General features: G+C 41.2%; 1 protein-coding gene across 1 annotated transcript in view; it reads right to left on the bottom strand.

Annotated features, from left to right (window-relative positions):
- The window catches only part of PITPNM3 (PITPNM family member 3), a 93,797-nt gene that overhangs the window by 58,724 nt on the left and 13,589 nt on the right, over nucleotides 1–21,484 (bottom strand). Inside the window, exon 2 of the mRNA XM_009881438.1 lies at nucleotides 16,374–16,481. Within this exon, the coding sequence (XP_009879740.1) occupies nucleotides 16,374–16,481 (108 nt within the window). The remainder of the gene's footprint in view (nucleotides 1–16,373; nucleotides 16,482–21,484) is intronic.

Here is a 21,484-nt window from a genome sequence, read left to right on the forward strand (position 1 = left end):
ACTCTATGCTCTAAAGGAGCTTTAAGTAAGCTCATCAGAGAGGTCCAGATATTTTCATCACATACTGATTTCCACAGAATCTGCAAAAAATGGCCACTTCTCTGGCTGGAATTAAAAGACAATCTGCAATTACTCTAGTCGCATGCTACCAGCTATTGCAACGCTCCAAAAAAAAAAAATTAGTGAGTAGTTTTTTGGGCAGTGTTGAAAACAGAATAGAATCCACCTTGCTCTCCCACAAAGGATTAGTAACACCAGTAGAAATTAACATATCTATTCACCAGAGAAAGTAGCTTCAGGTATAAATAAGGTTCACAAAGTTACCTTTACTGTCAGGTTCTGGTACTTAGTCATTACACATACATGTATCTTCGCAGATCTGTGCTCCTGAAGTGTCAGAGGGCATTTTGTACAGTTCTTGTCTCTTGTTTTGCTCTCCCCTGGGATTACATTGCTAATGGGATCGGCGCCAGAAGACAGCAGGGCAGAGCAGAGTTGTGTGCCTCAGCACCAGTGCGATATTAGGGGGATCCTTCTTTGCCTTCTTCGCCACACATCTGGTCTTGCAACATTAAATACTGGAGTGCCAGCAGGTATGCATGACCTTCGCTGTTCTAATCATCTGAATTCACTTAACAACATAACCATACCACTGGAACAAACAATGTTCATGCTCCACTTTAGAATGTGGCTTTCGCCCCAGCAAAGACACAGTGAAATTTAACTTCTGAATAGAAAAACCAGTTTTGCTAAATTTTTTTTAATGCCATGGCAAATGTAACACTGGTGTAAGCACAACTATGTCAAACTTGGGAAAGTAGGGGGAGAGTAAAGGAGGTAATATAGCTCCAGATGGTATGACCCTCTGGATGGGAACGGCAGCCAGGGAAACTACAGGCCCAATGAAACTGATGCAGGAACACATGCTGATTTCAGCATGTGGACCGGATCTTAATACAGGTCGAGAAAGGAAAAGGGAAACTGTGGATGGGCTGCAAGGAAAGCAATACGCTCAGCAGCAGGACTCGGCTCTCAGCTAAAAAGTATCTTAGCAGCTAGTTTAAGCTTTCTCCATTTTTCATGCACATGCTGAGCTGTATTCTAGAACACACAGCACCACAAAATTAAATGACAGCAGCTGCGGAACACTGGTAACCTGCCCTCATATAAACCGCTACCATGGATGATTTGCAGAAATCCAGTTCACTGCTTCTCCCTAAAACCTGCTGCTAGAAGCAAATCTGTTCTTTATATGAGCAATCTGATGTGTTTTGGAATGCTGTTGACTAATTTCCATCCTTCCCTTCCACTGTTCACTCCACTAAGCCAAATTTTCTGTTTGCCATTCTTCACATTATTAGGCAGTGGCAGATGCTATTGCAATAGATTTAATAGCAGCGTAAACACTACAGTCAGCTATGTACAAACACCCTTGAATTAATTATATGACTCTACGAGGACATGACAAGGAGGGGGAGATCACATGCTACTGGGGGGGAAGGAAGAATGTTCTCTTTACACAGAACATTCACTGTGGACAAAATTAGGCAAGGCAGCCTTCAGAGGAGAGAGAGAGAGAGAGAGAGAGAGAAATGTTAGTACAAGGTAAAAAACACTATACTGAAAGCAGAATCATGAGAGTAGAGATTCTTCTGTTATATTGAATGTTTTGACCATTGCATAAATGTTGGAGAACCCTTGAGATGCATGGCAGATGTAACAAAGGAGACTGAATCAGTGAGCCAGCAAAAAATGAAGAGCTCGCTAAAAACATCTTAGCGTGCACCCAGTCTCGCACAGAAACACTACTTTCCTGTAGGAGTTTAATGAATGCAACTCAACATAGCTCATAATTTCAGATACTACAAGTTAGTATCCACATAGCAACGGACAAGTATCTTAACAAAAAGTTGAAACCATTCAATACAAGAAATTAACCATTCTCATTTAAGTGGAAAATGCTAATTCACAGCCAAGTTAGCATATCTGCCACATTTTATCTTAATTCTCTTGACCTAATAATCAAATCTTTTTTTAAAAAATATTAGAAATGAAAAATTCAACAAAACAATTAAGACCCACATATAATTAGGCTGAAAAGAAATTAGTTGATTCCATCTCTACAGGTTTTATACACAGGAAAGAATCAAGTAAGAAGGAAATATATATTTCACATTATTATACAAGGAAAATACATAAATAGACAAATTATACAAGGAAAGAAAACAAGAGAGATAAAAAGTTAATATGCTCCAATCTTGCCTGAAAAAAATGACCCTAGAAATCAAATTAACAGCTGCCTTCCTGCCACACTTTGCCCTTAACTCAGGGCTGACCGCTAGCACCTTGGCAGTTTTCCTTGCCAAAGGTGCATTCAACCGTTGCACACAGAGCTGCAAGCTCTGCTTTGCTCCTAACCAAGAACCGTATGTAGAGATTTAAACACTGTACAAGCTTTATTATTGACTTAAACCAAGATGAATTTTATTTTATGAGAAACAATAGATGGTTTCCAGACTACAAAGTCTTTCTCCTTCTGCAAAAACATCCACCTGGAGAGTGATGTAGCTAAACTCTCCTCTTACACTTAGTATTTGTACCTACTTAGCAACAACCCAGTTGAAAGTTTGATGAAAAGAAATCTCCTGAAGTTGATGAATTACTTCTCTCTCACGTTAATGTTTCTCTATAATATCTCACTGGTTAGACTCTTAATTTGATGGAAAGATAAAGCAATACTGTTCCACACCCAAATTAAGAACTGCTTATGCCCTATTAAGTACTAAAATAGTAATTACTTTCTCATTCACTTCCCTATGTCTACTTCCACTATGGGGTAAGATTAGGTAAATTTAGCTGTCAGTGTATCCTACTCTCCTCTCTGGTGTTTTCTTACCCTATGCTGCATCACGTTGGTCTAACCAGAGATTCAAGAGGTCTGGGACAAGGACAAAGGCATTTTCATAAGTGCTTAATGCTCTTGAATGCCCAATACGATTTATAGGAGGAGCTCAGTGCACTTTGAAAAGCTAGCACTTGTGAACAGTCCACTCAAGACCAAACGAAACCAAAAGAAACCTCCTCAAAACAGAAGAATCACTGTCATCAGTTAAGTCTTTATAGCAGCCTTGTGCACACAAGACAACAGAAAAGATGAATTCCAAGTAGCGCACCAAAAGCTACTGTGAATCCCAGGGCTTCAGAACTGCCATGGTAGCACCAACCACAAGGGTGCCCAATGTACTGCTGTGGAAGTGGCCAGTGACTGACCACCTCTTCCATCCAGTAAGTCTCTGCTAAAAGCTACTAGGGTAGATTCTGCTCTCCATTGTACTGCTGTAAGTCCAGTTTCTTCAGCAGGGTAACTCTTCAGAGTAGTCTTTGCAAACAAAAGGCGCTGCAATTGAGAGATGACTGTTGCACATTCTCTGGAAGCACAGATACGCTGTAGCAGTGCTTGTTTCAAATTAGTGTGAAACACAATAGTGTATTTGGGCAACACTCTTAGTCATATGGTTTAGTTTTAGGTAGTTCTGACAGGAGCAGGGAGTTGGACTTGACGATCCACTATTCTATTAATTAGCTTACTCCACAGTTGTATATTAAACTTAATCTTAACCAAAACCACTATTCTAGTCTTCCAGCTCTGCTCAGTGCCTTGTTGACATTATGAGAGGAGAACAGAGACAGCAGCGGAGGGAATCAACAGGGAATTGCCCCTGTCATCTCTTAGAGACGTGCTGCTTCAAATATAAACCAGGCTTTTTTTCTCCCTTACACTAGATAGAAAAAGATGAGATCCAAAAGATATGATATCAGAGAGTAAAAAAAATAAAAATAAAAATAAATCACTCAGTGATGCATTTACTGTACTTAAGATCTCAGGAATTTTTTTTTTTAAAAGAGTTACAAAGAACAGCTGGAGTGGTGGGGAGTCATACTGCACGCCGTGAATTTAACGTAATTTTATGGTCTACCATTCATAAGCCACAGTCTCTGGAGAACAATTCGTTGTAAGTTTTACTGTGAGAAGCACAGAATCTGTCATTTTAGAAGAACAATAGCAATTGCACAGCTCAATCCTAGGTGGTGCAGAAAGCGCAGGAATTGCAGGTTTCCGTACACAGACCTAACACAACTTGCCCAACAGCAGCACCTCCCAGCTCCAAACCACTATCTTGTAATGGGCTGGAGGTGAAAAACAAAAGTTTAATCTACATCAACAATTCAAATGAAACCCAGAAAGACAGCGATATTACTGCAGCACTATTTTCCAGATAGACAATCAACGCATTAAAAGATGAAAAGATCCGAATAACCTGGTCTTGTGCCATGGGACCAAAAAAGGCCTTTCACTCACCTGATACAAAAATTTCCAGTTGTGAAAGCTGATCATGTCCATCTATTTTGCTGGTTACCAGTAAAGCAATCCATCAGTCTGTATGTGTGGCATATGAAGCACAGGAAAAGTGAATTTCACAGGCATTTTACAGTCAGTTATGTTTTAAACAACTAAAAATTAAATTGTATTTCGTCAATTGCCTACCTGAGAATTCATCCTCACTTGAAGCATTTCAATTCAATTAGCTGGATTTGCAGAGTAAAATAGTAGCATATTGCTGACAAAATTGACTAATGGCTCTTAAAATTTAGTTAGGGTGTATTAAATCAATAGTCATCCTTTGTAGCAAGCTGTATTACAGAATTAACATTGTTATTTGTTTGCCTGCTTGCTTGTTTACTTTATATTCTACAAAAGTACCACTAACGCCAGCCTCTTTTTTTCTTTTTTCTTTTTTTTTTTTTCTTTCTTAAGATCTTCATATTGCAGAAATAAGGTTTTAAGCCATGGGTCAGCTTCAGACATGAGAAGCATATTGACAATTCCAATCCTACCAATTTAAGGATGCTGTGATTGGGGAACTAAAATGACTGCCTTAAACCTGTTGGACAAATGAAGTTTCAAAACAAAGAAACAGTCAAGGTTCTTTGGGGGTTTGCCTGTTTCACTTTTTGTGTGTGTGTATTTATGTTTTCTTTAATGTTTACATTTTGGAGAATGCAAATGTATTAAAACTGAAACTGTCCACAGAAATTTGACTTTTTTTTTTTTTCCCAGGAGGACTTCAAAAGAGAGAAACTCACTGCAAAACAGCCAAAAGAGAAGTGTTTATAGAGCCCTTCTATAAGAACCCCAAGCTGAAGTTCCTTCCACAAACCTGGTAGAACTGGAGTTTAAACTGTTCTACAGAAAAGTTAAGTAATTGTATTGGGTTTATGTAGCAAGGTCTTGGTAGCGGGGAGCTACAATGATGACTTCTGCAAGAAGACAAAAGGAGCCGCCCCCATGTCCAACAGAGCCAGTTCTTGCCGGTTCCAAGACCGACACACCGCTGCCCAAAGCTGAGCCCATCAGCGATGCCGGTAGTGCCTCTGTGATAACATATTTAAGAAGGGGTAAAAGGCACTGTGCAACAGCAGCTGGAAGAGAGAAGTGAGAAAACATGAGAGAAACAACCCTGCAGTTACCCAGGTTAGTGAAGAAGGAGGGGAGTAGGTGCTCCAGGTGCCAGAGCAGAGATTCCCCTGTGGCCCGTGGTAAAGACCATGGTGACACACCCTGTCCCCCTGCAGCCCACAGAGGACCACGGTGGAGCAGATATCCACCTGCTGCCCGTGGAGAACCACAGCTGGAGCAGGGGGACTTGCCTCAAGGAATCTGCAACCTATGGAGATGTGGTCCTCAATGTAAAGAATCACAACAAGATAACACAGGAATGAGCTAATGCCATCAAGGATGCGTCACCTCTTGATTAGAGGGATGCGAGAGGTGGAAGGGGAGCTGCCCAAGGGTAACCTAAGACTGGCATGGTAAACACCGCTGGGAGGAGACCATACATGCTGACGTCAGACGCCCCCTGTATAAGGCACTAGCCACTAATTGCAGCATGCAGAGGAGGGCATAAACTATGTAATAGAAAGGTGACCAGCAAACAAGTTTTGTGTAACTTTTCTTTGTTGTAAACTGTATACAAACATGTGACCCCTCTGAAGAGGTGTGCTGGCTTTGCGAACTATCACGTGGCACCCCTTTCTGTACAGAGCTGCACTAAAGGTTAGAAGGCGAATCTCAACTCCATGTACTCATTGGCTCCTGTGCATGCGGTATGAACCTGAACCCCAACTAGGGGACAACAGACAGCCCACACCGGAGCAGGCTCCTGGCAGGAACTGTGGTGCATGGAGAGGAGCCCACGCTGGAGCAGATTTTCTGGCAGGAGCTGTGGCGCATGGGGGACCCACACTGGAGCAGTCCTTTTCTGAAGGACAGCATCCCGTGGAAGGGACCCATGCTGGAGCATTTAATGAAGAACTGCAGCCTGTGGGAAGGGCCCACACTGGAAAAGTTTATGAAGGATTGTATCCCATGGGAGGACCCCAGGCTGGAGCAGGGGAAGAGCATGAGAAGGAAGCAGTGGCAGAGACAATGTGTTCAGAACTGACTGCAACCCCCATTCCCCATCCCCTTGCATGGCTCAGGGAGGGGGGAGGAGGCAGAACAGCTGGGAACGAAGTCGAGCCTGGGAAGAAGGGAATAGTGGGGGAAGGTGTTTTCAGTTTTATTTCTGACTAGCCTACTCTGCTACAATTAACTGGCAATAAATAAAATTAATTTCCCCAAGTTGAGTCTGTTTTGCCTGTGATGGTAATTGGTAAGAAACCTCTGTGCCCTTATCTCAACCATGAGCTTTTTATTTTATTTTCTCCCCCTGTTCTGCTGAGAAGAGTGAGTGACAGAATGGCTTAGTGGGACCAAAAAAAAAATTGTCTTTAAGATATAAATGTACTTTCCATAGCAAAGGGGGGAATGATGAATCAAGAGAGAACAGTGAAATTTGTAAATATCCCATATGAATTTATAATGGTTACTTCAGAATCCTGGATCTGAAACCAAATCCCTTTCAACCAGCTGGGGGCAATAGAGGCTATTACCACCCATCCCTTTGGAACAGTTTTTGTCTCTCACAATGGTCCAGCTGACCCTGTAGAGCTTCCTTTCATATGGTACATTACTCCACTTCAGTCTTGGGAGCTCTTGTTTGCACACCCTGGGTAATAGCCTGGTTGATTTCTCTCTTCAGTGGGCCAGACAAGGACTTCACACACTCATCAAGAAAACATTGTGTCATTACAGTCTTCTAATTCTCCGTGGTCTCTCCATGATGCAGTAGTCATCCTTAGATACCAAGATTTTCTGAATTCTGTACGTGGAAAAAAAGTGACTGAGATGAAAGAGGTCCTCCAAATAGTTCAAAAGATATGACCTACTTAAAAGGAGATTGCTATCCTCTTAGGTGTACCCTTGCACTAGAATAATCAATAATATGACCATCTTATCATAAGAACGTGCATAGTTCACAATGAATTCATATTCCCAAATCCCATCCTCTGATATCAGCTCCAATTGTTCTTCTGTGCTACCAGAACACCTTGGTCTTAAATAGCACTGCATATCCCAATGAATCAACGCAAGTTGCAAGTTTACACAAACATATCTTCATAGGGGGTGAGGAAAACATATCCTCATAGTTGGGGGTGAGGAAAGGTTAAAAAAATCCCACATTTTCAAACGTGATCTATAGTAGGCAACTCAATAAAGTATACGTCTCAATATATTTAAGCATGAGCTGCATGGAAGACCACAGAGTGTCAGAAGAAATGAAAGAAAAGAATGAAGAAGCCTTTACTACCAAACTCCTGCCTAGGCCACAAATCTACTCTGCATCAGGCATAGGCACACCCACTTAAGTTGGACCAGCCTTAAAGCAGAGGAGCTCCAGGCACCTGAACAAGAATGAAACAAATCAAACAGAAGGTAGTAGGTGATTAGAACCACTTCACTTTTGTAGGAACTGCTTAAAAACACACACACATAAAATCAGTTGTCAGAAGAGGTAAGCGTTAGTTTAATTTTCATCAACTTTTCAGCTAGACTATTTTAAAAAGCAGCAGAGCACTCACTACATTCTTGCTAGCATAAAAAATAGTATGTCTGAGGTATGCCAAGCATTGACTTTACAGTTAAAAAACAAGGGTCTAATTATTAATAGAGTGGCCGCTATTCAGTTGTAATCCATGTTCCTTTTACTGCAATTAATTACAAATAATGTCTGTCAGGATCATAAGTGTTTCATCAAAAAGGAGACAAATTTTATGTTTTGCCGTATGTGCAATAATATTCACCACAGTCACTTTACTGGGAATCCATGCAGTAACCAAGCACAGAATTTGGCTTTTTAAGAGAATAGGTAGGGGTCATCTCTGAAATAGAAATCTGTAGGATGATACTGTTGTAACTAAGGCCTTAAATACACCAGTTTGCATAGACAACATAAGCATCCTTCTCCCACTTCAACAACAGCCACACCTATCAAAGCAGATTTACCTCCATAAACAAGATGATAGTTCAGGCTTCGTAGACTCTGAAGTCCAATAGCTCCTTGCTGGAGCATCCAGCTAAGAGCTAGTCAGTGTCAAAATGCATTAATTATTTGGGGCTGGACAGAGAGTGTGGGGCCGTGGAGGGAAGTGCAGGAACTGGCAATGAGAACGCTCCTGCACTTGTTTCTTAGAGGTCACTAAATTACTTCAGATGGTTATAACTTTCGGCTGTTGTCAGCTAAAATTTTAACTGATGTTCTCGATGCTCAGTTCCCGGTACCACTTGGCCAGGTGGCAGACCTGGCCAAACCCCATAAGGAATTTTCATCATTTTCATCAGAGCCTGCAGCAAACGCGCATAAGCAGAGACATCCATGCATCTCCAATAAATTCTTTATGAACCAGAAGAGCAATAAAATTTGTCTGCTTTCCACATGAGCTCTTAGCCATCATCTGTTATTTAAAACACTGGAGGTCAACATACATCCTGTCATACAATATGGTCTTTTGAGAGACAGGGTTTTTTTGCTTTTTGTACTGAGGTCAAGGTTCCCTTATTTGTCTTAAATAATTTCATAGCTTTACTGCAATATAACTTTGAGAAGGCTCAGAACAAGACAAGTCGTCTATTGCCATTTTAATGAGCATACCATCTTTATCCCCTAGTGTATTTGCCCTCAAATATTAAATACTTCTTCCAGTTAAAGCCAGAAATTGTGTGCTCCGGAGAACCACGAGTTGTGCAAGACTGGACAATCAAAAGAATCAGAAACTGCACACAGCGATTTTCAAGTGTTAACTAATTCCATCACATCTTACAAAGACATATATTTCCTTTCTTTAGAAGAAATAATGAGCAAACAAGAACATGCCAATTACCTATTATCACACAACTTCATCATAAATTCACATTACTGCAAATATCCTGCTATAGTGACTTTAATACATAATCTAAAATAGACCATTTCAACTTTCCTACTCACACATCCATCTATTTTTCTGGAGATAATCTTCATGTCTCTCTATATTTCTAAGGGAAGCTTTTGTAGGAGAAAAGCTATTCACAGACAAGAAAGATTGCACAAGCACTTTCCATTCACTGCTAGAGAAACTTTCCTTCAGGAACTCTCCCAGAATCGCTGAAGACAAGAGCTTTCTTCAAAGTCAGTACGCAAACCTGTTACACATACGATGCATTCCTATCACATTACTAAGTAATTATGACAGGGCAAATAGACAAAGGAGATCCATAAAGATTGCATTAAGATCTCAAGCTTGGCATTTGCTAGATTCTGAAATCTTGGCTTTGCAAACTTGGTTCCGGGATATTTGGCAACTGTGATGAAATATAGCCTGTCCTGACCTTCTGGTGTGTTGGGCTCCTCTCACTTCAGCGAAGGGCTAAAGTGAGATCCACTGTGTCAGCCGGCCAACTGAACAGACACACTGTCTTCACACCCAAACTGCTATGCAGCAGCCAAGGGACAGCACAGTCCCAAAACTCACTTGCATCATGAAAGCTACAAATGAGCTTGGAAATCCACTGCTCTTATGGCTTCTAAGATTGTTTTTGTTTTATAAAAAGCACAGAGCTGAACCACAGACAATGAAAAATTAAGCCTCTGGACAAGAGGAAGAGAGCTCAAAGTCCCTCAAAAGGCAAGTCAGTCTCCTTTTGTTCAAAAGGGAACCGGATGTGCTAAAAAATGCCATTGACAGAAAAAAACAAAATTTGGAGAAAACAAATAGTAAATAGGAAATGCTAAAAAGACCACTCCATTTCAACAGAGCTGCCTTTCCCAACCTGCCACAGTCAGTCAGTCCTGGTTGGAGTATTTTGCTATACCAAGAAATAGCAGCAAGAGCGCAGCCTGCAGCTAAAGGAACGTTACTGTGGTCATGAAAAGGATGCATACCTTTGCTGATCAGCTCGACTGCTTGTGCCATCGTTATGCAAGCACCTTCGCCATTGTGAAATTTATCTGCAGTTGTATCAAGGTCAGCTACAGGCGGGATTCTGTTCTTTTCCTTGCTGGACGACACTTGCAGTGTATATGGCTGGTGTACAGAAGACCTTAGATCTTTCTCCTTTCCAGACACCACTTATCTCATCTCTCAGTGAAACAAGGCAGGACAAGAAAAGCAAAGTCTAGCAACCTTTGCCTAGAAGCAGCCTCCCCGGCATTTCTGGTAAAGTGGCCAGGAATCAGAGTTGTCCAGCAATGGTTGTTGGCTCACTGAGGACAGGCAGAAAACCAGAGAGCCACAGGCAAAAGCAGGAACTGAACACAAGAAAAGCCATAAAGCTTGCATGTTTTACTAGATTTGATGCAAAAAAAGAGGCCTGAAGTTGCAATGTAGCTTGCACAAATTCACGCACAGGAGCTCTGTCTGTGGCAATGATCAAGAAAATGCCACATGCTTCTGTTCACCAGTTAGGAAGGCAGAGGTGAACGAAATTCCCCAGCGTGGAAGTTACCAGCTCAGGAAGTGCAATCTGATCTACTAAAGCTGCAGAATGCAACCTTTTTCTCACTGCAGCTCGATGTAAATAACACTTGTTCATGTTCATGGACGTGTGATGATGGTCAGCTGGCAAAGCAGAGATACTGGCATTGCCAGTTCCTTGACAGATGCATGTTTCTTCTACTCTTTAGAAAAATAACATGGCTTGGGCTGAGGAGATGACAAAATGAAGGGTGAAGAGCAGTAAAGCCTGCTGTCTGTATATGGAGACTGAATCATAGCAGTACTGCTAATCTCCAACTGCAATGGCAAGCACTTATTATGTCCCTGTGGAGCTCTGTGGTTCTTCATCCATTTCAGATATTCCTGGATTCCCTTATACTTTAATTTGTGTGTTTGAGGGGTGCGGGGAGGGGGAAGATATGTTGAACTCTTATAACACTTTCCAGCTCTCAAGTCCATATTTTTAAAAGGCCAAATATAACAAGATGGGCAACTGAGCCGGAGAAGACAACACTACTATTCCTGTGACCTTATTTTAAGTCTTATGCAGGTTTGGTCTCAAACAAACATACTGGTGAGGTTAAGGCAATGTCTACTCCAGCTATGGCATTTTTTCCCCAGGATTTCACCCTTTGAAATGCTGACACAAGTTTAAGTTTACATGGCAATCACTAGCTTGGACTGATGTTTTTCTGTAACAAGTATTTGCCTGGTTTACCTGTTAAAACGTATAGTTACCTCATTTCCTGCTATAAAGAAACTCAAATAATGAAATATAAAGCATATATTGAGTTTGAAGTATACAAATAGTCTTTGCTGTATTTGCAAAGACTTCTTTGCCTCACCTTCACTGCACTGTGTCAAGAGTACAAAACAAAGCAACAACTTCAACCTCACAAACATTAACAATAGATACTTAAAGTAAGGATACGAACTCAAGATAGCTGGAGGAAATGCAAAGCACTGAAATCCAACAGGCTGAATTTGTTCCTAGTGCTCAGTACATTCAATTTTTCTTAATGCAATGGACAGATACTTTGCACCAGGAGTGAATTTAAGCATTTTCATACGTCATAGTCATGCTTTTTTGTTCCACAAAAGGGAAGGCATCTGCATCAACATAATTTATGCAGCTGTACGAGTTTTTAATTCAGCTTGATTGCTATTTGTGTCCTTTTCTGCAACGAAAACTTAATAAATTAAAATGCTGCTGCCAGTTTTCCCCCAAAGACTTATTTCTACCTCTGATGAAAAAGGTTGTGCTGGTCAAGTGCGCTCAGTCATACTTACTGAGAATCTAAGATAGAACTAAATTACATACTTGCCGTTTATCAAGTTCCTGAGGACCTTGTCTGTCTCACGCTAGAACTGTAGCATTACTTAAGTAAGTAGCATCCAGTGGGTCTTCAGCTGTGCCCAGAGCATACTACATCTTCTCAGACATCTTCATTTGTCGAAAGAGCCCATAATTATGTGCTTTATTAATCAGTTTATTAAATTATGAAAAAGGACAAGTTCTCTGCTCTCTGCACAGGCACCTAGGAAAACCACTGGCCCTAGAGACTAATGGAATTCTAACAGAGCTCTGTGCAACCAAAGTCAAAGAACTCATCATTCTCTGAAAGCTTTAAGTAAATCCAGCGAGAAGTGGGGGGGGAAGGAATTTTCTCCGAATCAGCAGACCACATTCCTCACATCTTTCCATTACACAAGTGAAGTACCCTAGGAAAAAAGCCATATAGGACATCTTTCTCTCTTCTACATATCGTTTTTAAAGAGAGAATCCAGCTTTACCTGAACTTTTAATTCTTTACTATAAACAACTGGGCTAAGGCTGAAATATCTGTCTACCGTGGCACAGAAGACAACATAGTTGTCTTCCTTCAAACATCCTCCTCCTTCCCTCTTCGACTTTATCATTTGTATCTGGTGGTTGCTAATCACAGACCTTTCTAAAATTGATGAATCAGAAACACTATTCAGTCTTGTTAAACTATAACAAAAGCACTGTACAATTATCTGCACTAACAACACTGCAATACGACTTATCGGCATTTGGCAGATAATTCCATGAAGATAACATACAGATGAGCACATGCAAGGAAATAAAGAAAATATAATAAAAATAAAAAAAACGACAAGCAGCTAATTAATAGGACTAAATCTAGAGTATAAAATGGCAGAGGAAAGAAGGAAATGCACATCATTGCCTCGCCTATTCAGGAAATGGATGAATTTAGCAGGGGTGGATCAGGAAAAATTTCTAACTGACTGTGTGCATCGCAGCCAGAACTCTACTTTCTTTTGCACTGCTGAAGCAGTGAAATCACATTCTAGCATAACGAGACAGGGTACACGTAATACTGGCTCAGACTTGTGCTAGCCCAGTTCTTAACGACTTCAGTCTTTGCCTGACATCTCTATTCAAAAATGCTCAAAATCAACACAATGAACCATGACCTAAAAGCCACAGTACACTTGCAGAATATTTGAAGCAATATCAGAATGTAGATGCATTTGACACGTAGGCCAAATCGTCAAATGCTTTGAGTTAGGTACACTGGCTCTAATGCCTCTTCTAACAGCTGTGTGTGAACTGAAACGAAGATCATGGATGAGAAACCTTTCTTTTACAAAACATCACAGAGAATTAGATTAAATGAAAATAGAAACCCCTTGTATGAAGAAGGATGGACTATAACTCAGGGGACTGCTTCATTTGTTTCTGTACAGATCTTCCATGCAACCCTGGGTCTTGCATTCTCTTTGCTGCAGCTATTCAACGTTTTAGTGGCCAGCTCAGCCCAAACCATGACAATAATGCAAACAATAATCCTTTTACCAGCCTCATTTCTTAACGGCAGAAACCCTTAAAAGCAGTCTCTTACAACTCTTTCCTTAGTCCCCAACACAAAGGGCACTGTGAGAAAAAACAGACAAAAACTTCCTCATATAATGGATGCTGAAATGAAAATAAGCATTCTAAATCTTTGCCAGCCCTGGAAGAAATAGAGAAATATCTTCAAGAATGCAAGTACAAGTGGTTCTTGGCAAGTCATTTAGAAGACTAACTCAGATTTGATGCAATACTGTATTAATTTTTCTTGCTACTTTGTAGCAGAGAAAATGGCATATTTACAACACATGTACTATCTCTTACAAATTGCCATTGAATCTCTGACTTCAAACGAAGTAAATTACCAAGCAACATAAGTGAGGCCTTGATACCATTGTTAAAAGGATATGCAAAAGAGAAGTTTTTTTCTTCTCTAATTACCTATTTAGCAATTGTAAATATACTGTGTGTATTGTGTCTACACCTGTCACTTAAATACTATCAAAATAAATCATTGTCATGGTAGGTAATCCAGAAGTTTGTGACTCAGATAAATATTACTTCTATATATGTGTATACTAAAATAGACCTGCTTACAGCTATCTTCCGGATTGAATATATGTAGCGAATCCATAAAGAAAAGCCTCCTGAAAAGGCTCTTAAAGTGGACAAATCCAACAAATCCTTTAAAAAGTTAGATTAATTAACAAGCATCATGAGCCCCATACCACTGATGGGTAAGGAAGCTAGGTCCTTCTCTCTCCCTAAAGTCAATGAGGTCATTTTAATTTTCAAACCACTAGGCAATTTAGGACCCAAAGTAACAATTAAAGGAAGACTGCCTAGGCTTTTGTCCTAGATTCCAGATAATGATTTGCTGACTTTAAGGAGCAAAACAACCCAGTGACATTGACCAACAAGTCTCTTATATATGCTGAGCACAGTAAACATGCAAAACTACAGACCTGTCAGTCTGACCTTGGTGCCGGGTAAGCTTATGGAGCAGATCATCTTGAGTGCCATTATGTATTATTTACAGGACAACCAGACAATCAGGCCCAGTCAACACGGGTTCATGAAGGGCAGGTCCTGCTTAACGAACCTGATCTCCTTGTATGACAAGGTGACCCACTTGGTGGACAAGGGAAAGCCTGTGGATGTTATTTACATTGACTTCAGTAAACCCTTCGATATTGTTCCCCACAGCATTCTCATGAAAAACTGGCTACCCAAGGCTTGCACAGGCATACACTCTACTGGATCAAACACTGGTTGGATGGCTGGGCCCAGAGAGTGGTGGTGAATGGAATTAAATCCAGGTGGTGGCCAGTCACTAGTGGTGTTCCACAGGGCTCAGTGTTGGGGCCACTCCTCTTTAATACCTTTATAAATGATCTCGATGAGGGGATTGAGAGCACCATCAGTAAGTTTGCAGGTGACACCAAGCTGGGTGGGAGTGTTGGGCTGCTTGAGGGTAGGATGGCTCTTCACAGGGACCTGGACAGGCTGGATCAATGGGCTGAGGCCAATACTATGAGTTTCAACAAGGCCAAGTGCCGGGTCCTGTACTTGGGCCACAACAACCCCATGCATCTCTACAGGCTTGGGGCAGAGTGGCTGGAAAGCTGCCTGGCAGAAAAGGACCTGGGGGTGTTGATTGACAGCTGGCTGAACATCAGCCGGCAGTGTGCCCAGGTGGCCAAGGCGGACAACAGCATCCTGGCCTGCATCGGCAACTGCGTAGCCAGCAGGGCTAGAGAAGTGATTGTCCCACTGTACTCAGCACTGGTGAGGTCGCACCTTGAGTACTGTGTTCACTTTTGAGTGCTGCAGTATAAGAAGGACATTGCGGTGCTGGAGAGGGTCCAGAGAAGGGCAACAAAGCTGGTGAAGGGTCTTGAGAACATGAGGAGTGGCTGAGGGACTTGGGGTTGTTTAGTCTGAAGGAAAGGAGGCTGAGGGGAGACTGTATTGCTCTCTACAACTACCTGAAAGGAGGTTGAAGAGAACTGGGTGTTGGTCTCTTCTCACAAGTTACAACCAATAAGACAAGAGGAAATGGCATCAAGTTGTGACAGGGGAGGTTTAGGTTAGAAATTAGGAAAAACTTCTACACTGAAAGGGTTATCAAGGACTGAAACAGGCTGCCCAGGGAAGTGGTTGAATCACCATCCCTGGATGTATTTAAAAGCCGTCTAGATACGGTGCTCAGGGACATGGTTTAGAAGTGGGCCTGGTAGAGTTAGATAACAGTTGGACTTGGTGATATTAAAGGTCTTTTCCAGCCATAACGATTCTATGATCATATGATAAGATGTGGTCTTGTAATCTATCTCACAGTTGTTGAGCCGAGTCCAACATTGACTTCCCACTGAAGTCAACGCTGAAGTCAATAAATTTGTATTACCTGGCCTGCCAGAGAAGAAGTTTCCTCCTGGAAGAGAACATTGCAATTCATTTCCCAGCACTAGAATACTACTTATGTGTCTATGTAAATCTTTTAACTAGGGGATGCTGTAAAATATATTTCTGTTGCGTAATTACATGATATCTGACAACTAATTGCTTCAGTAGTCAGATTTTCTTGTTAACTTTAAATTAACATGTAAGGCAAGCTAAACATTACCTTGATTTTCTTCCAGCTTCCCAATTGTTTCTATCTGCTCAACAAGGTCGTTTGAGTTCCACTGGCTCATGCCTATGAGAATGGCACTTTTTCCTTCCACCATCTCTTCTGTAGAAGGAAAAAGGAGAACAGAACAAATTGCAGTAATGAACACGAGAAAAAAGACAGGGAGAGAACTAGTAATTGAGAGAGAAATAAACACTCATCATGGTCCCTAACTGGAATATGTAACAAGTTAGCATATGCAGGACTCTCCAGGAAAGCTTCTTGCTTACTGATACGCCCTACAGCATACCTACATGCTTCATATATTGTGCGCAGGAAAACCATAGAGAAGAAAGGACTGCCCTAATTTTTGCTCTTACCTTGAGCTGTCACTTAAAAACAAACTTCATAATAAATCACTTTGAGCATTTAACATCAAGAAACAGAACTAGGCAGAATTCTTTCCCCCTAATTTGTCGTCTTCTTTTTTTTTTTTTTTTTACTTTTACTTCAGAACATTCAAAAGGCAGAGCAGAGGGAAGAATGGACACATAGACCAGTTTAAGGCTTTTCAAGCATGTTTTTTCGCCTTTTGTCAAAGCCACTTGCGCTACACAAAGCTTTAAATTTTCACCCAGGGACACAGAGACATAATGGAATGGCACCAAGCTCACAGCACAGAGAACAATCTCTTTTATTGGGATCCCATCCAGGGAGGGGAAAAGCTGAAAGCACAAAACACAACCTGTAGTATTCTCTCTCTCTTAAAAACAAAAACCAAAAACCAAACAGGCCTAGAAGCCGTAAGGAAACATTTTCCTTCAATTTAACAGCTGTTTGGCAAGAAGGGTCCATTACTCCTTTCTGAATAAATTTACTAAAAGCATTTCAGCCTGGCTGTATATAGCCCAGAACAGTCTTTGTACCTCGGGTGAGTGGTACTGAAGATGGGACACTGAAGATCTGAAGAGCAAGTCACTACAAAGAGGGACAACGTCACAATATACATTAAAACAGCCACATCAGCCTCAGTGGTTAAAATATCAAAAATACTACAGCATATTGTGTACGTGTGTTATGCGTATAGCCAGAACGCTTGTCCTTCAGGGAGGCTCTGTGAAGCGAGACCTCGCTCCCAAGACAGCGCTCTCTCTTTTTGGCAGAACCCTTACCGGCACGCCGGATTCCACCGCTCACAAGCTTCTCCTGGGCCCCAGCCTTCACCAGGGCACATGTGCCACAGAGTCCCAAGGAACCAAGAGACGATGCCCTTCACAGCCAAACTGTGGCAAAATTTTTATTGGGACTCTTGAGACTTCTTGATACTTTGCCCAGAAACCCACAAATTCACTGAAGTCTTTCACTATTATTTAGCCATTCGACAACTTTGTTTCCTGGCTGGGAGGATGTCTGCTCACAGAGCAGCAGTGTGAAAACAAACAAACAGCTGGAGAAGCTCTCCAAACTCTGTGCATATGGAATCATTATTTAAAAAGTATCATTCAAGCAATTATAAGCATTGCATCTGTGACAGTTATGTATTGTTCTTTTTGTGGTAATTGCTCTATTTTGCTTATTGTTAACTCACAAAATTCTGTTAACCTTCATTGGGTTTAATGGGCACCGTCACAATCAAATTAACAAGACAGTAGTACTTCAACTGGTTTAATTTAAAGTTTTGTGATGGTTTATACTTTTTTTTTTTTCTTTAAAATCACAATCATGGACTCTTGTGATTGAAGCTTTTAGCTTCTTAAGTAACCAAATAAGTTGTACTTAAAACCTACAAAATTTTAGTGTAGCTAAAAGCGCCAAAACGTTAAGCCTAATAAAATGCATTCACTTTCAACCTCAGGAATTTCAACTGTTCTCTGCCTTTAAGGCTGAAATATTGATGATGACAGCATCGTTCCACCATAAATTTCGTGTATTTAATCTTTGAATTTCTTAATCTTTTTCCCTAAAATACCATCTGCAATTCTCCACAGTGGGTAGAAACTCAGGATACGATGGATCTACCAGATTCATGCGTGGTGTTCTAGTTCTCAGCTGATGGGAACATAATTTCACCAGAAAGGGTAAAAGCTTTTTGCATTGGTGATGCCATAACCCTCACCTCCTGCTTATTTACCAAATCTGGAATGTTTTTTGTCTCTTCCCTCCCCCCATCAGGTGGTTTTAAAATCCATCTGAGAATGATAGGGATTTTCAGTGATGTTTCATGCTTACTACTTCCTGCTGTTCCCATCCACCAGTTCGGAGGAAGAAATAAGAAGTGCCTTGGCCATTTGAGCCTCACACCAGCTCTTCAGTGCAGTTGCACAAATACAAATAGAGAAGTGGTCAAATTAGCAGCAATGCAGCACGAACACAGCCCTCGAGCTCTTTGAGGCCTAGCAGCGGTGAGTCTCTGGCTGACAGGTGAGACATTATCCATGGATAAACCAGCGTGATAATGGTTTTCTGCTGTAGCTTTTTTTCCCCCCTCCTTTGTTCTTCTTGAACAAAGTTCAGCGTTGGCACTGCCAGACAAATCAGCAGTACAGCAGATGACCTTTAACATTGGTAGATGCATGCAGCGTGCATTTCTACCAGTGAAAAAGAACTGAAAGCAACTGAAATAGGTGTGCCTCCAGGGCTGTGTTTTGGAAGACTTTTTTTCTGCTTAAAGGTTTTGGGGCAGGGGGTTGTTTGCCTGTCTGTTTTGGAAGTCTGATAAAATGGCCAAATGGGAATGCGCAGGCTTCTTTAAACAGCTTTTCAAATCTGAGAAAAAATGCTAGTTAAATAGTGGAATTTTATATTCTGACTGCTTTGTGAAGATGTATTCAAACTGTAACTTCCATCTTCTGTGATCAAACAGAAGTATGTGGCAATTACATGACAGAGTAGTTTCCTGCATCAAATAATACTAGTTAGCAACATGACGAGATGTAGCTGTACTTTTAGAACTGTTTATTGTTTGTATTATAGAATTATATTCCACTATAGGAATATATATAAGGAATTCTGCACTAAGAATAAAAATCAAGCTTAAAAATTTGGATGTTACTCAAACTACAATGATTTATATGTACTGTAACTGAGGTGGATTTTGAACTGCATTAGGTTGGAGAGCCAGCTAACTTAGATCAGTACTGCTGCTCTGGGGGCAATGAACATTTTTGCAGATGAAAACTAGTAGGACAGCTTGAGTACTTCCATGACTACCAACAGGTTGCTATACCTGGAAAAGAACATGTACCTGAAATTCTTTGTTCAAGTAGAATTTGCCTTCAAGCAGAGCAAGATATGTTGTTTTTCACACTCAGGATATAAAACCATAGTACCCCCTGTGCCTAACTCGCCAACATTTTGCAGCAAGAATCATGAGCTTGTGCCTTTTGTGATTATCAATGATGATTTTTATCTTCCATTTAAATGCTTTAAGGAGATGATGGAAAAAAACACGAACTTTTAAAATTAAATAGAATGAATGTTAATGTGAATAACTGTTTACAGAGGGGAGATTTTTCTCTGCTTACTGTAAACAAAGATCAGTGTTGAAGAGTTCAACACAGATAGGTGGTTTGGGTAAAAGATACTTTCAAACAGCAGGAACAAAAACAAGTACTGCTGAAAGGCCTTCAGATTTACCTTAAGTAGTCTTCATGTCACACAGTTTCCTCTTAAATCAGAGTAGCCCTCTAACTTGGCAAGGGCTGGCCCCTTACCCCTGGGCCATTCCACTTTAAAACTCTCCTAACAGGCAAAGGGCTTCTGAGTACACAAATTTGGGCTTGAGGTTTTGTTCCCATTTAAACCTTCAACATGCCACAGTGCTTCTGAAATGCTGCTTGTCTGAGAAGAATGCAACTACTCGCAAAAGATTCCCTCTCCTCAGGTATTTGCTCATCCCCACCCCTTCATCGCTGAGGTGATGGCAGCAGAATACATGTGATGTCTGAAGGACAGGCAGGGTGTTAGCACATCTAAAGGCAGCTGACTTACTCAAAAGGCCTGGACTCTCTCTGTGGCTATCACAGAACCTGGGGTCTTGCCTGACCCTGGGAAAGCCATTCAGTTCTTTCTTGCCTCCAATGCCTTGCCAGCAAACACAGGATGACCCTGCACGTTTCCTTCCATCCCTTGCCTGGTCAGATGGTGAAAAGCTTCTTACCTTGTTCACACACAGCTCAAAGTTCACATTCGTAGGACATCTGGTACACAGAGAAAATATTTTTAGTGATCATCACTTACCACAGGAAAATCTGGTAGTACTAAGGCAAAAAATCTAATAAGCCTAAAGTTTCCAACATGGAAGCACAACTCAGTCCTGCTATGAACTGAGAACTTTCTGCCTAACTTACTGCATGCCATGTGGAAAGCAAGAAACAAGCGAAAGCTGGGTAAAAGAAAACAGTAAACTATTACTTCTCCGTTTCTCTCTGGATTTCACTACATTAAGTAGCTAGCCAGGGCAGATGAATCAACAGTCAAAGCATGTACAGCTGCTCCATCTCAAACACAGGTGCTCGATTCTCTGTTTACAAGGCTGCCAGCCAGAAATTTCTTTGTTTGAGGAACCAGGGTTTGATCCCAGCTGTTTTTCAGAATGCAAAAACAGCTCACTAATGTTATGTTTTAATTGTGCCCACTGCTGTGCCCTCTGCCTCCTACTTCAGGCTGTCTCTGAAGTGCAAATTACACATGGGTAGACGTAAGAGTCTGGGATAGTTTCCAAATTCTCCCATAAGGAAACGTAGAACTCAACTCCAGCTGCACTGTGCAGAAAGTCCTTTCAGATGCACGAATATCAAGTATTGATGAAGCACTCTGTATAAACAACAGAGAATGAGTGAGAAATACAGGTAAGAAACATTACAAGAAGTGCAATGCTGGAGACAGAATAAGGGTCTGGGAGGTGAAGGCCGCAGTCTCTCTCCTGGACAGGTTCTCCTCATTCCACCACAAACTCCTGCAGTTTCTCTGGTGCCATGTTTAATCCACTGACAATGCCAATTACTTTAGCCCACATGTATGCTTTCCTCTACCAAAGATACAAGCTCCCTCATCACCCAGAGAGCTTCTGAGAGTAGAAATGCCATCTGCCTCTTTTGCTAGTATCTATGCTTTTGTACACATTT

This window comes from Charadrius vociferus, unplaced genomic scaffold (assembly GCF_000708025.1).
Source record: "Charadrius vociferus isolate BGI_N301 unplaced genomic scaffold, ASM70802v2 scaffold323, whole genome shotgun sequence".
Taxonomy (NCBI): domain Eukaryota; kingdom Metazoa; phylum Chordata; class Aves; order Charadriiformes; family Charadriidae; genus Charadrius; species Charadrius vociferus.